The sequence below is a fragment of the Canis lupus genome, chromosome 27 (genome assembly GCF_011100685.1).
Source record: "Canis lupus familiaris isolate Mischka breed German Shepherd chromosome 27, alternate assembly UU_Cfam_GSD_1.0, whole genome shotgun sequence".
Taxonomy (NCBI): Eukaryota; Metazoa; Chordata; class Mammalia; order Carnivora; family Canidae; genus Canis; species Canis lupus.
In genome coordinates, this window is record NC_049248.1 from 21,637,510 (window position 1) to 21,654,310 (window position 16,801).

The 16,801-nt window shown below is 42.8% G+C and overlaps 1 protein-coding gene across 1 annotated transcript in view; it reads right to left on the reverse strand.

The window, feature by feature from the left end:
- Positions 1 to 15,703, reverse strand: part of ST8SIA1 (ST8 alpha-N-acetyl-neuraminide alpha-2,8-sialyltransferase 1) — a 150,229-nt gene extending 134,526 nt beyond the window's left edge. The window contains exon 1 of the mRNA XM_038577027.1: positions 15,434 to 15,703. Coding sequence (XP_038432955.1) covers positions 15,434 to 15,669 — 236 coding nt within the window. The 5' untranslated portion in view covers positions 15,670 to 15,703. The remainder of the gene's footprint in view (positions 1 to 15,433) is intronic.
- Between the last annotated feature and the right edge of the window lie 1,098 nt (positions 15,704 to 16,801).

A 16,801-nucleotide genomic window follows, 5' to 3' on the forward strand; every position in this document is an offset into this window, starting at 1 on the left:
AACCATCATCGTCCTGAACTCTTGTCTTTTCCAATGGACTTTCCTTCAGAACAACCCCTCTCAACTTCCTCCTTCTTTTCCATGAAATAACGTTTCCCTCCTTTGATAGTTTGAGCATCCCTTGCTTTTTCCAAATTGCAATTCTACACTATTTCCAAATAAACCCATTTTTGCTAGTAAAATAACTCTTATTTTTAAGGACAACGCTGGAGAGAAGAAACAGAAGTGGAAAGAGATGGTGAGGCAGTGGGCTGTAAAAATCCTTTTGGGGTGGCAAGAATGGGGAACTGCCGGTGGATGGAGTGCTTACCAGTATTCCACCTACGAGGCTGCACACCAGGTGAAGGAACGCAGGCCAGTTTGCCCTTAGAAAAGGTGGGCAGCCTCTCAGGGTTCACCTGAGAAGCCACAATCATCAAGAGAGGAAAGGGACTGTGAATATTCATGTCCTCCCTGTCCAATGGGGAAGAAATAGCTCCTAGAAGTGGGTGGAGTGGGGATCCACCCCAGCAAATACCTTTCACGCTGCTACTACATGCTGCTGGAATTTCAGGTAGAGCCAAAGCAGACAGAAATGGTAGCCATGGGAGCTTTCATTGTGTTTTAAAATAAACTAAAACTGAGGGGAACCTGGGTGGCACAGTTAGTTGTGTGCCCAACTCTGGGTTTCAGCTGAGGTTGTGACCTCAGGGTCGTGGGATAGAGCCCCACGTGGGGCTCTGCACTCAGCCTGGGGTCTGCTTGAGATTCTCTCTCCCTCTCCCTCTACTCCTTCTGCTCATGCGCGCTTTCTCACTCTCTCAAATAAGTAAATCTTTAAATAATAAATAAATAAAATCAACAAAACTGAGCTAAGCACCAGAATAGACTGTCTCAATAATCAAGATGGATAAAAGTTGATAAAATTTGGAAATATTAGCCAAAGTCCCATTAGAGCCAGCTAAGTGGGGTGGGGAGTGGAGGTCAGGAGTTAGGTCTACCATTGCACGGTTGGAGCAGTTATTAGGAAAAAATAAAATGAGTGTGTTTTGGGCAGCCCAGGTGGCTCAGCTGTTTAGTGCCGCCTTCAGCCCAGGGCATGATCCTGGAGACCCAGGATTGAATCTCACATCAGGCTCCCTGCATGGAGCCTGCTTCTCCCTCTGCCTGTGTCTCTGCCTCTCTCTCTCTCTCTCTCTCTCTCTCTCTCTTTCTCTCTGTCTCTCATGAATAAATAAATAAAATATTTTTTAAAAAATGACTGTTTTTACCACAATTGAGACTCCTCAATTCACAGCATTCTATTTCCACCCGCTCCTGTCAAATACCCTCTCCTTTTCTATATTATGGCAAGGTGGCTGGTTGAGTCAAGACCAGTTGCTTACAAAGTAAACAATCCCCATCCAAGCCAGCCTGCTTCTAGGTCTCTTTTATTCTACTGGTAACTAAGCTTTGCTTTCCCCCATGGACTCACGTATCTTTTAGCAATTTTTCAAAGGGCTTTTTCCTCTCTTAATATTTCAGATGTTGCATAAGTTAAACAGAATCAAAAGATATACCACTAAACTGTACAAAGACTTCTGGCTTCACAGTCACAGTGCAGGCCAAAAACAGAGTGGACCAGAGGAGGGACTTTGGCACAAATACAGACACAGCTAAATGCTGAAAGTGAAGTTAAACATGGGCTTGTTTTTCTTCCATAAAAAAGAGTTGAAAAAAACAACAAAAAAAAAGAGTTGAGAGCTGTTTTTTTTTTTTTTTGAGAATATCACTGTTCTTTTTTTTTTTTTTAAAGATCTATTTATTCATTTATGATAGACATAGAGAGAGAGAGGTGGAGACACAGGAGGAGGGAGAAGCAGGCTCCATGCCGGGAGCCCGACGTGGGACTCGATCCCAGGACTCCAGGATCGCGCCCTGGGCCAAAGACAGGCGCCAAACCGCTGAGCCACCTAGGGATCCCCACTGTTCTTTTTAAAATGTATACTATGTGCTTATCCATTCTATGAGAGGAAGGCCTATGTCTTCTTGGCTAACTATTTGATTCTCAGCACCTAGTACCAGTACCTGGCACACAGAAAGCACTGAATAGTTAATTATTGGACAAACGAATGAGTGAAGGAGTGAACAAATGAATTAGTAGTGAATACTGATAGCATAGAGTCTCAATATTAGACAATAAATGAACTACCACTGAACTATTCAGATAACTATCTACAGGCCTTGTAGAAAATGTAATGTTTTCATTCATAAAACAAGTATTTGTTAGGCAATTAGTAAGACTGTGATGAAGGATCAGAGGCAGACAAATATAAACAAGACTCAATGTCTGACCCTAAAGCACCAAAGCAAACTGTTATGTATAGCTGTTTCAAACAAGTGCAAAGGAGGACAAGAACATAGGATAGAGATGATTTAGTCCAGTGTCAACACAATCAATCACTAACACTCAACTTCCAAAAAACCAACCCAGCAAAATATCATCATGGGATTTTTGTGCCTTTCTACTATTCTCTTACCCTCCACACAGATGGATATAATCTGTTCTAGTTTCAAGTCCAAGATTTTCAGTTTTTTTTCAAAGATTTTATTCATCCACTTGAGAGAGCACAAGTGGATGTGAGAGGGAGTGAGCAGGGCCAGAGGGAGAAGCAGACTCCCAACTGAGCCAGGAGTTCATGTAGGGCTCAATTCCCAGGACCCAGAAACCATGACCTGAGCAGAAGGCAGACAGTCAACCAACTGGGCCACTTAGGTTCCCCCCAAGATGTTCAATTTTAGTGAATAGGAAAATGACTTTTTAAAAAACAGTCATGACATATAATTGCTTTATTTTTTAATTTAAGACATTAATCCTTTCCCTTGAAATCTCTACCTTGTCATTAGGAAAAGGTATATTTCTTTTTTAAATTATGGTTTTTAATTGCTTAAATCCTAGAAAATAGTACAAATGGTCCCATAAAGTCATTTCTTTTTAAACAAAAATGAAACACTGAGCTAGTTATCAATTGTTCTGTAATGAAGAGAATAGCCATAACAAAGGCACATCTTCCAGTGCACTAAATAAATTCCTCATACAGAGGTCACCACAGTCCTCAATTCCTCATACAGAGGTCACTGCCACTGTACACATCCTTTGCACGGGAATCTTTCCCAGTTGCTTCCCTGCCTCTTGAAAATTCCTAAAAGAGAATTTCATCATTTAATGTTAACAATCATTGTATGTTTTCTATTTACGCAATCACTGTCCACATTGAAATGGAAGAAAACTCAAATCTGCCCTTAGCCAAAGTTGAAGAATTTCTCTAAACAACCAAAGAAGCCAGTAATAAGAACTGATGGTAGGGGGAAAGAAATTGTCAAGAAACTACTTCTAGAAATTTAAACTAAGAAAATAAACATTAAACATTTAAGATGTATACAAAAAGATGTTCTTCACAGCATTATTTACAAAGGTGAGATACTGCATCAACATGAATATTCAATAATAGTGGATCACTTAAATAAATCATTGACTATACTAACAAAGGAAAATCTTACAGCCATTAAAAGGGGATGATATATACGAAAGGCCAAAAGACACACAAAAAGATGCTCAAAATAACTCAGCATCAGGGAAATACAAATCAAAACCATAATGAGATACCATCTCACACCAGTCATAATGGCTAAAATTAACAACTCAGGAAACAACAGATGTTGGTGAGGATATGGAGAAAGGGGAACCTTCTTACACTGTTGGTGGGAATGCAAGCTGGTGCAGCTATTCTGAAAACAGTATGGAGGTTCCTCAAAAAGTTAAAAATACAAGTACCCTACGAACCAGCAATTGCATTACTAGGTATTTATCCAAAGGATACAAACATAATGATTCAAAGGGGCACATGTGCCCCAATGTTTATAACAGCAATGTCCACAACAGACAAACTATGGAAAGAGCCCAGATGTCCATCAACTGATGAATGGACAAAGAAGTGGTATATATATTTATAATGGAACATTACTCAGCCATCAGAAAGAATGAAATCATGCCATTTGCAATGCTGTGGATGGAGCTAGAGTGTGTTATGCTAAGCGAAATAAGTCAGAATAAGACAAATGCCATATGATTTCACTCATATGTGGAATTTAAGAAACAAAACTGATGAACATAGCAGGAAGGAAGGAAAAATAAGATTAAAACAGAGAGGAAGACAAACCGTAAGAAACTCCGAACCCTAGGAAACAAACTGAGAATTGCTGGAGGGGAGGTGGGTGGGGAAGGTGGGCTAAATGGGTGATGGCCATTAAGGAGCGCACTTAATGTTATGAACACAGGGTGTTATATGCAACTGATGAATCACTAAATTCTACCCCTGAAACTAATAACACAGTATATGTTAACTACATTGAATTTAAATAAAGAATTTTTTAAAAAATAAAAAGGGATGATGTAAATCTATATATATTGCCATTAAAAAATCTACAATATACTGTCAAATTCATTATATTTTTGTTTGATAAACACACACAGAGGAAGCACTGAATGTTCTAGAAAACTATATGCCAAAATATTAGCAATGTTTGTCTCTAGGTGATTAAATGTCAATTACTTTTATAAAGTGTTGCTCTTGTCATTTAAATGCCAACTTTGAGAAAGCAAAACTCTTTAAAGAGGCTTTTTGATTTCCCATGCTCAGTATTTACCAAATCTATATGAAAAAATATTTAAAGAAAAATCTAAAAAAAAAATCTAACGTGCAAATATGATATCCTTTATAAGGATTCTTTGGAAGAAAGTAATTTGTTCCAAATTGTTAACATTTTTAAAAACTTACAGTAAATAATTTTTTTTCCAAAATGAAAATCATAATGCTATCTTATCACAAGCTTGGCAGTTCAAAATTATTTAATTATATGAGAAAATGTTAAAGATGTAACACTGAATGGATAAAAAAGAACATAAAACTAAATATACAAATATATACAATTTAGTAATGCGCAAACGCAAACAAATATGCACAAAAGAAACAGTGTTCACAGTGAAATACTTCTGAGGGATGGAATTATGAGGGGTTTTTTTCCTCCTTTTTCACTACATTTAAATTTTTTCTACAGTATCTATTGCTTCCAAAATCAGACAAATAATGAACATTATTTTAAATAATTATTTTTTAAATAAGCACGAGGTTATGACATACAATCATGTATATATTTGTTGTATCAATAATTGAGATAAGTAATTTGTCCTCCAAAAGCCTGTTCTCATTACACTCACTTGGAAATCTCTGGTAGTGTACTGTTACTTAAGCCTTGAATAATAGAGAATGTGTAGCTCTGAATTCACTTCAGCTTCCTCCTGGCACCTAATTAAAGGAGTGACACAGCTCCTCTGGTCTTGGCTGCTTCCCTCTACGCAATGCCATAGCTGGAAGACAGTCCAACAGAAAGGGGAAAAAATCAATCACTTCGAAACTCAGCAAAATTATCTGAAACGGACCAACCGTAGCCCTTGGAACACTACATTACTCAAGTCTTACTAACTTAACTAATGTCACTAGGCCAGACTGTAAATGTTATAAAATCAGGAACCATGTCTTAACTTTCATCGCTGTATCCCAGCCCCTACCTGGTGCACAACAGGCATTTAGTAAATGTGGATGAATGAATGAACCAGTGATTTATGTCTGGACTCTGTTCTCTTCCTTAAAATTCTACTGCCCGTTTTACAGCATCCTTAGTACTAACACTATTGAAGAAGAGAGTGTGTAATAAGGTCACCTTTCATTAGATATTCCATTACTGAAAGTACCAGTAATAGGCATAAGCTGTGTCCCAGGAAGCAGCTTTTCTCATCATTATGGCTTAATAATTAGCAATAATTCAACACTTAATCCTCTTAAGGTAAGTACTGCCACCCACAGCTAAGGCTCAGAGAGGCCAGGTAATTTTTTCAAGGTCACAAAGTTAATAAATGACACAACCAGTATCAAAACCTGATTCTCGGGCAGCCCGGGTGGCTCAGCGGTTTAGCGCCGCCTTCAGCCCAGGGCCTGATCCTGGGGACCCGGGATCGAGTCCCATGTCTGTGGGACTCTCTCTCTGTGTCTCTCATGAATAAATAAATAAATCTTTTTTTTAAAAGGTTTTATTTATTTAGTCATGAGACAGAGAGAGAGAGAGAGAGAGAGGCAGAGACACAGGGAGAGGGAGAAGCAGGCTCCATGCAGGGAGCCCGACGTGGGACTCGATCCCCGGTCCCCAGGATCAGGCCCTGGGCTGAAGGCGGTGCTAAACTGCTGAGCCACCGGGGCTGCCCAAATAAATAAATCTTACAAAAAAAAAAAAAAAAAAAAAACGGATTCTCTGGGGCTCTGAGATCTAGACTGTTTCTAGGTGGGAACCAGCATCCCGTAATCTCATGCAGCCAGGTGAGGATGGCTATGGATTCTACACAAACTATCTAAATTCTTATCATATACCTAGGAATTAGGTTAGCATATTATATACCATTTTTCAGATAACAAAACAAAGGAACAGAGGTTTAGCAGCCTGCCCAAGGTCAACAACTCCCAAAAGAGGCAAAAATAGAATGAAAAGATTAAAAAGTACTGTATTTTCCTAGAAATCTATCAACTCCACCAAAGACATTGCACTAATTATACATAGTCTGCATCACTTCTAAGATGATTTATAACTGTGATGAGAAAAACAAATTTTAAGGAAAAAAACTTTTGTTTTCCAGATTTGCTGCCTAAACATTTTACAGTGTGATAACCCTGCTCACACCCACAGTCTGGACATTTAGATAAGAACTTAAGTTTAGGATTCCTGACATAAGTTCCCATTTTACCTTTCTTGGGGAACCTTTTAATATAACCACTTAGGGGCAGCCCGGGTGGCTCAGCGGTTTAGCGCCGCCTTCAGCCCAGGGTGTGATCCTGGAGATCCGGGATCGAGTCCCACGCCAGGCTCCCTCCATGGAGCCTGCTTCTCCCTCTGCCTCTCTCTCTCTCTTCTTTCTCTCTCTCTCCCTCATGAATAAATAAAATATTTTTTAAATTAAAATAAAATAAAATAAAAAAATAAAATAACCACTTAGAGTCAAGCCCAAAAAATGTTAGTGACCCCTGCTCCAATCACCTTATAAAGTCCTAGGTGCTTGCTACCCTGCTCTCATTCTCTTGCTCATTCAAGACCTTCCTCCAGCTCACTGAGCCCCCGGGATTCTAGAATCTGATCAATCTTGTGACTGCTTCCCTTGGGGTTTATTGAAAGCTGCATCTTCAATCAAAATGACCCATATGGATTTCCCTTCCCCAAAGTGGGAACTGAGATGCAGAGGGAAATATCTGTTCTCCCCTACCCCACTACCACCCCCACCCTCCTGCCCCTGCGTGAGTGGCTTGTACTATCTCATTCAGTGGGTTATAATCTGTATGTTCATTATTCACCAGTTCTGGCTTCCTAATACAACTCTGTCAAAAGAAAATCCGGCCATACTCTACACTCATATAAAATTATTCAATTGATCCAACTAGCTCCCTAAATACTGTTCTCCAAAATGAAGACTAATAGACTTCCAAGGTGCAAAAACTCCCCTCAATTTGCAAGGCAGAGGACAAAAGCACAAATGTATCTAAATATGTAAAAGTTACAATCAAATCAACAAACAAACGGATAAAAAAAATATGTCCTAACTCCCTATTCTTTTCCCTGAACAAATATACCTGTGTAAACAAACTGGGAGACCAGATTTCAATTTAGGCTTCTCAAACTCTAGGCATTTGGATACTGGAACATGGGGACACAGGTAGCCACCACCATGTGTCCACCTGAAACCCCCACTCCCATCTCCAAGTTCTTTTCACAGCCTCTGCCTCCCACGAAGAACTGTTCCTTGGCCATCCCTTGGGCCGAGGAGTGCTCACAGCAATGGGAAAAGCCACCCTGATGGTGGGTGATGGGGAACTCCTCACACAGGCAAGCAGGCTGTGGACGTGGAGCTTGGGTCATTTGGGTAGGGAATTCCTGTTCTACAAAGGCCCCAGAGATGCCTTCCTCTTTGCAAAGAGCTGAGAACAAAGGAGAAACAGAGTGAGCCCCCTCTCCCCACCCTGCTCCTCTTGCCAGGGTCTAAGCAGGGCACTGTTGAGAACCCTGGGCACCTCTCACACAAGCTTTCAACAGAGACAGCTGCTTTAAGTAAATTTCCCAAAATGTATGCCCTCTTGCTATCCTTCTTTAACCAAGAGCTGGCCACCAAAGTACAGTTCACCCACTTCCCTTCCCGCAGTCAAAGCATTTATGGTTTGTAGTTTCCAGATGTAGTTCTTCATTGCGTATTTTCTGGGATTTTTAAAAATCTTGTCAATGGGTTGATTTTGTTTCTCCAAAGAAAATGGTTCTCCACCGAGAGCAATTTTGCCCCCCAAAAGACATTTTCTCAAATCTGGAGACATATTGATTTGTTTCATTTAGTGGACAGAGCCATGGACATTGCTAAATATTCTACAATGTACAGGACAGCCTTCCACAACAAAGAATCTTCCAGCCCAAAATGTTAGTAGTGTTGAGACTGAAAACTCTGCTCTTCAGTAAGAGCTCTTTCAAAAGAGTAGATGCCATTTCCTCCTTTGGTCTCCACATGACCAACCAGAATATTGGACCTCATTAAGTATTTGTTGACCCACCGATTAGCTGTCCAGTCTCACACCTTGCTGGCACGTTCATCACACAGTAACTCAACAAAAATCAGAAATCGCACTCAGCTCTGGGAATGTAAATATGAACGAGCCAACAGAAAAGGCAGACAAATAAATTGGTACTTTTAATGCAGCATCATGAAAAATACACCTGTCACTACCAGACACTTGCATTTTTATCCATCATTATGTCTTCCCTCATTAGTCCATAAACTTCAAGAAAGTAAATTTTAAGTTAGCTGCTATAGTTCTAGCATCTTCTATGATAAAACTAGTAGACACAGAGGAGTAGATATTTTTTGATGATTAAAGAAATGCAAAAAAAAAAAAAGAAATGCAATACTATGCACAAGGCAATAAAAAAAAAAAAAACAGAGAAAGAAAGAGAGAGGAGAAGCTTCTAACACAGCCTGGGGAAGAAGAAAAGAGTAAGGTAAGCTACCTTGAAGAGAAATAACATGGATTAAGCACTAATATGCCAGAAGCATTTTTCAATACATTATCTATTCTAATGCTCACAACAATACTACAAGGACCCACATAAAGAGTTAAAAATAGACCTGCCCTATGACCCAGCAATTGCACTGCTGGGGATTTACCCCAAAGATACAGATGCAGTGAAACGCCGGGACACCTGCACCCCGATGTTTATAGCAGCAATGGCCACAATAGCCAAACTGGAGGAGCCTCGGTGTCCATCGAAAGATGAATGGATAAAGAAGATGTGGTTTATGTATACAATGGAATATTACTCAGACGTTAGAAACGACAAATACCCACCATTTGCTTCAACGTGGATGGAACTGGAGGGTATTATGCTGAGTGAAGTAAGTCAATCGGAGAAGGACAAACATTATATGGTCTCGTTCATTTGGGGAATATAAAAAATAGTGAAAGGGAATAAAGGGGAAAGGAGAAAAAACATGTGGGAAATATCAGAAAGGGAGACAGAACATAAAGACTCCTAACTCTGGGAAATGAACTAGGGGTGGTGGAAGAGGAGGTGGGCGGGGGGTGGGGGTGACTGGGTGGTGGGCACTGAGGTGGGCACTTGATGGGATGAGCCCTGGGTGTTATTCTGTATGTTGATAAATTGAACACCAATAAAAAATAAATTTATTAGAAAAATAAATAATAAAAAATAAATAAAATAAATAAAAATTTAAAAAATTTTAAAGGGAAAATAAATAGATAGATAAATAAATAATAAATTTTAAAAAGGAGGAGGAGGAGAAGCAGCAGCAGCAGCCACTGCCACCACTGCCACAGCAACAACCACTGTCACATTTTACAGATGAGGAAACGGACAGCAAAGGCTGATTTGCTCAGAACATAGCAAATGGTAGAATCAGAATTTTAGCGCAACTGACTTTTAGGATCTTTGCTCTTAACCAGTAAATGCACTGTCAAGAGATGAGTGAGAATTGGCCAGGTAAAGGGCAAGGAGTTGTGGCCTTGAAGGAAAGGCATTTCAGGCAGAGGGAATGATACACACAAAACTAACACAGCCCGGCTTGTTTCAGCATTACTATACCAAAAGAGGAACGTTGATGAAGATAATGATGGAGAAGTATTCATGGCCACATCATAAGAGATATAGACAGCAGTGCCTCGTTTATCTAAGATTATTAGGGAACGAGCCAATAAGGCTAGAGTCAAATAGCTCTGTGTTGGAAACGTGACCCATCATTTTGTTAATGAGTCTCTCTGAATTTCCATTTTCTCATCCATAAAACAAAGAACGTATAAATATCTATTGTAAAGTAGCTGTGAGGACAAAAGCTAAGAAATATAAGCACTGGGAACCTGGCCTGGGTCATCTTATATGGCCAATGAGTGTTAATGATTATTTTTTTTGCTATTGTAGTTATTGCTAATGAATTTTTTTCTCATTTGTAAATGCACAACATAATTGAAGCTTATTTTCTTAAACACCAAAATTTACTATAAACTATATTCTTCCTAAACTCCTTTCAGAGGGCATTACATAAATCTTTACCTTAACAAACATAAACCTCAAATCCCATCTATACCGAAGGCTGCACCTGCCTCTCAGCCCTCCACCCCCGGTGCCCTTCTGCAGCCACCAGGACAGCTGTGGAAATACCTGAAGCTTCTGGGATCCACAGATTCAAAACTATGGACAGAAAAGAAGGCACATAAAGCTCAAAATGCTTAGAGCAGTATTTCGTTCAGAATTTGATAAAGGAAAGGGGAACATCATGGCTTAGAGTACTGGTTAGCACTCAGTGAATATAGAGAATTTTCAAAGCTCTTTGGAGTGTTATCCTATATCCAGCAATCCACCAGTAACAGCAGTGTGCCAACTCTGCTGACAGCTGACACATGACCAGTGCCCTTGGATGCTTGGTGTTGGTTCATTTTTCATAAACCTCACCTTAAGCCCATTCAGAGAGTGTGACTTGGCCGCTGTGTACCTCTGAGTCTACCTTCCTACTATGTTCTCTGTGGGAAAAATTAATGCCTTTCCATACAGGAAGCACATCAAGAATTTTCACACTTCCCTGCTTTGGCCTTGGCTGTTCTCCCTGCCTAGAACATCCTTCTGCCCTCACTTCTTACTACTACCCAACTTTAGCATCCTTCAAGGCTTAGTGCAAACACCACCTCCTCTCTGATTTCCCCCCTTCCAGCAGAATTAACAGCCATGTTTTGTGAACTTCCCCAGCACTTTGCTTGTGTTTCTATTTCTATAATGACCATATATTAAACAGAAGTATGTGGCAAACATCTTTCTAGGTGCTTCCTCTATGCCACCATGCAACGTGCACTACAAGTCTGTAAGAAATCATTACACATCCCACTTTACAAATGGGGAGACTGAAGCTCTGAGGGTTGAACTTACCAATGATCATACAATCAGAAAGGGATACAGCTGGGATTCCAACCATGTTCTGGCAGCTCCCAAGTCCGTAAGTTTTTCTCTCTGCTATACTGCCTCTCTTTGATGTCCCTATGTCCAGTTGGTTAATTAATTATAAACACATATGCCTGTCCCTGGAAGTACAGCAAATCCCTGGCAGGGGCCTGGACATGTTCCTCTTTATAAACGTGGATGATAACATATCCATTTATATAAGATTGTTAGGAGAATTAAATGAGACAGTACATTGAAAGCACTCAGCCTAGTGCCATGCACATTATAGGCTCCTGGTAATTTGTCGGTTTTGCTGTTGTTCTTGTTGTCATTATTACTATGTCCAATGCCAAAGATAAAGTCTTGAGCATAAATTGTGAACTGAAGTTCCTTTCAGAGAAACAAATGAAGTGGGTAAGGCCCTGATGGAAGAGACAAATGCCACTTTGGTTCAACATCTCCCCACACCACTTGACTACTCATTCAGAAGCAACAAGAGTTGCAGAGAAACTCTCCAATATTTCTACGTTAGGGTCAATTGATTGCTTTATCCTTCTGTTGCCATGTGGATGTTAGACAACCTCCTATCTAGTTTAAAGCTCTTGCAGCTCTGTGACTTTTCTTGCTGCCTTCTCCTTTGCAAGTTGCCAAGGTTCCCCCTCTGAGTAGTCGTACTTAAAGTCTGAGCCAAGAGAAGAAAATCACAGAAGTAAATGAAAGCACAGAGGGCGAAATGTAATCTGCAACTCTAATGCTAATAAACATAATGAAACACTCTCCTTTGTTCTCAGAGCATTTAGCAGTACTTTAAATCATCCGACTGCTTTACTCCTTTGTTTTTGTCGGTCACCCCCTTGTAGGAGGTAAGCCATCTCAGAGAAAGCAAGCTGCCCATCCCGGCTACTGCTAACCCCCAGGGCCTAATTCAAATCTGGTGTATTAGAGTCATTCATTAAATACTAGTCAACTGACTGACTGCAATTATTTGTATGTGTGTATATATGAATATGTGTATAAATGTATACATATACATGACATATACCACAGTTTATGAATAAATATGCGTGTATCTCCACACAAAAGTGCAAACTGTGCATTCATATACATTTCTAGTTGTGTGGAAGATATTTTAGACTGGAAAACACAGACACCTGTTTGCAAAAGTTATTCTTTCTTAACATAATAAGGGCCTCTGGCTGACCTGTCTAATATTTTAAAAACATACACTACTGCCCACATACTAACAATCCATATGCTTTAAAAAACAGATTTTATTACACATGCAGAGTACAAAAAATTTTTTGACTTAGCAAACCACGATACTTTTATCTTTTAAAATTCCTCGTCCCAATTTACTACGTTCAGTGTAAAGAAATGGGGGGGTGGGGGCAATATATTGACCAGTAGTGCTTCTCTGCAACTTTGGCTGGCAAAGCATTCCAAATTCTTTTTTTTTTTTTAAGATTTTGTATTCATTTGTTCATTAGAGACACAGAGAGAGAGGCAGAGACACAGGCAGAGAGAGAAGCAGGCTCCCTGCAGGGAGCCCCACCGAGGAGGACTCCATAACAGGACCCGGGATCACGACCTGAGCCAAAGGCAGATGCTCAACCATTGAGCCACCCAGGTGCCCAAAGCATTCCAAATTCTTACGGGCTGGCCAGAAGTCCTTATATAAGCTGTAATGTATACAGAGAATTATAATTCATGACAATTATAATAGCACCATTGACTGGATATATGTGCCAAACACTTGCAGTAGTTGTTTTTTATTTTTTTATTTGAACCTCTACCAACCCTGCAAGGTAAATGCTCTTATCCCCATTTATAAATAAGGAAACTAAGACTCAAAGAGACAGAATGGCTTACCAAAGATACTCTGCTGCTTATCTATCTAGTCATGGCACCCTCAGTCTAGGAATCCTACTAGTGTAGAATTCTACTCCAAAGCCCAAACTCTTTTCAACAAGCAATGGTGCATCTTATACACTTTTACAGACACTGACTTTAAGGGATATGTGTTTAAGCAGTTTTTTATAGTGTGTGGATTCTATTAGTAATTCTCTGCACAGAGACTACACCAAATGACAGCCAAACACACTAAAGATTACCCCAGGCTACAGACAGCAAGGGACAAGTCTGTCTCAGAAATGAAAAGCATGTATTTCTCAGAATATGAAGCATTTTCCACTCGAGTATATCATGCAAAAAAAATTTATTTAAGGAAGCAACAGAGCTTTCTTATTCTTCCTCCCATACAAAAAAAATGGACTCTTTCATTACGAACCAATGGGAAGTTCTTAATTCATTTCCTTATATCACTTGGAGTAAAAGTGCTTCCTGTCTTTAGAGAAAAGAATTGCTGGATGCTATATGCCTTTTGGGTGCTTTTGAGTCCAACAATCAATACTGTGAAGGCGAGAGAAAATTAGCCCTTATTTACTTTTAAGGGGTGTAGCATTATTTTCAAGCTTAATGATAGCTGAATTCTAAAGAACAAGAGAGAAGGCAAGTCTTCCCTCCCCGTTTAAAGATTTCATGTCTTCCCCTGAAAGAATTGGCTATTATCTCTTTGACCTTCTTTCCAGGAGCAGGCCCCAGAAGGAGAAGGAAACGATATGTCTAAAAAGTTTTTTTGAAATTTATAGATGTTTCTGAACATTTGTAACCAACAGTAGTGAAAATGTTTAAGTTGGCTCTCAGCTGCCCATAGACAGCTTGGAAAGATCCTAGGCAGAAGAGCGAAGGAAAGCACTCCTCACCTAGACCACTACAATCTCAGGAAAGCCAACTGCAGCATCTTCAAGCCCCAGGGAATGAAGGGGAAGGGGGCACCTGGCAGTCATAAAAGCCCTTGTGTGTCCCCTGAACATGCCCAGGAAAGTGGAGAGGAAGGGGAAGCAGCACTGCCTTCCCTCCAATCTAACGACACAACCCCTGCTGCCAAGAACTTATTTTTAGACACTTAAGCTGAAATTCCCAGAAAGGAAGGGAAACTACAACCTCTGAGCGATCCTCAGCATTCTGATTTCCAACCTGGCTTCAGTTTTTTGTTTTCTGATTCCAAGTCCCTACCTAAAGTCCATCTCCCATTCTCCAGAAGGCATCCACAGTCTAAGCGACCCCCCTCCACCCCCCCCCCCCAAAAAAAGAGCTGGGAGCTGAGGAGCTTTATGTGTTGAAAATTTCAGTTCCCACACTTCAAAGGGACATGACATGACCTTGGGGAAGTAACTCCTCCTTCTGAAGACTCAGTCTGTGGTTGGTAAGATGGGGATAATACTGTTATTAGAAAGTTGTTGAGTTTTCAATAAAAATCACACAGTGCCCGGCTCTTAGTGGGGGATCAGTTAAGTGCTCTGGGTTTCGTCGTGGGCCCTCTGAACAAAGCTGCAGGATCCTGGCTAGGTGTCCATGTTTTTCCTGCCCAAGATTTGCCCATTACTCCCTCATTAGTGATTTCTGTTACCAACCACTCACCTAGCCTCAGGGAGATGCCTCTTACCTTCCTCTAGTTCTCTATGGCTTCCAACACCTACAGAGCCCAAGAGATAAATGCTCATTAAGTGCAAAGGACAAAGTTAGCCTGGATTCTCCTTCCCACCAGTTATGGGGCGAATCGTTGACTACGATCAGGCTGGGGAAGGAATGCTTACAGGTTTTACGTGAGCAAAGCAGGTGTCTGCACATCTCTTTGGTGTAAGGGGTGGGGAAGGACCCCCCCCCCCTCCCCGACTAAAGTCTTCAGGTTTAGAAATGGCAAAGGAGGGGAGGAGGACAAGGAGGACTGGGGGAGAGATGCCTCTGCAAGGCGGTGCTAGCCCGTGACCCTGTCCCCAGCGCACCGGGAGTAAAGGACACGAGCCGGGAGGAGCCGCGAGGGGAGGAGTACCTGAAGACTCTGGCCGCCGTCTGGTTCCTTCTCCACGCCGTGCCCTGTTGCAGCACCCCTTGGACGATCTCCTTCTCGTTGGGCAGCCGGTAGACCGGGAAGATGTAGAGCCAACAGAGGACCACAACGCAAAGGGCACTGGCTCCCACCGGGAGCCGGGTCCGCGGGAACTTCCACGCCAGTATTGCCATGGCCCCTCTGGACGTGTGTCGCCGGGCCCGCCCGCAGGGGCTCATCGCAGCCCCGGGGGCCCGGGGGCGGGGGGCGGGGGGAGCTCAACACAGCGTGCGGCAAAGTGGCAGCGGAGGGTCCCCCCACCGCCGGCCCCCCATACACACACACGCCTTCCGCTTTCTCGTTTGCACTCGCACGCACGTTTCTTCGGGCCCCCACGGCCCCAAAGGTCAGCGCAAGGGTTTTTTTTCCAAATGCAACTTTTTCAAGGGTTTCTTTCTAGGGGAGGTGGCCGGGGGGCGAGTCACGAGCTCCGGTCATGGTCGCTTCCCCTGCAGAAGGCGGGCGCTGGGGTCTCCGAGAGCGCAGAGAGCGGCCGCGGCGAGTCGCTCCCGCCGGTTCTGCAGCATCACCGTCGCCCTACGCGGGTCCGGGGAGAGGCTGGGCTCCCTCCCAGACAACTGGCCCGCGGCGTCCCCTCCGGGGAGATGCTCCTGCGCCCTCCGCCGCCTCTCCCCGCCTCTCCCCGCCTCCCGCGCTGCTGCACCGCCAGGCACCCCCGGACGCGCTCCCCGCGCCGCGCCAAGTCCTCGGAAATTTCCACCGCGGCCCGGGACCGCTATCCTGCCCCGGGCTCCTCCGCCTCGCTCGCCAGGACCCCCGCTCCCCACCCCTCCCGGAGAAGAAAAGAACTCGCTCTCATCAGTTAATTCAGCGGCGCGCCGCAGCCTTCCGCTGCGCCCCGGACTTCGCAGACAAACGCCCGGGGATTGGTGGAAATCAAGGTCTCCCCCTCCCTCCCCCACCCGCAAATTTGCCTCCTTCGACCCGTTCAGATCCGCCTGGAGCGCGCGCCTCTCCCTCCCGCCCTTGTTCTCCGGAGATAGAGGCAAACAATAAAAAAATCCCCCCCACCCCCAATGCATGGATACATCGGAGCGCAGCGGAGACCGGCTGACAGAACCCGACCTTTCGACTCGCAGCCGGCGCGCCGGGGCTGCACCCTGCCGCCGTCACCCTCGTCTCCCTACTAACTGGTTGGTCATTAACCCGCAGAGGCTCGGGGAGGCCGGCAGAGATTTGTCCCCTCCCGGGCCCCCACCCCCATTACCCGATCCCCGAGCCGCGCTCCGGCCGACACTCGTGCGCGCGCGCGCGCTCACACCCTCCTGTACACACTCTCCGAGGCTCACG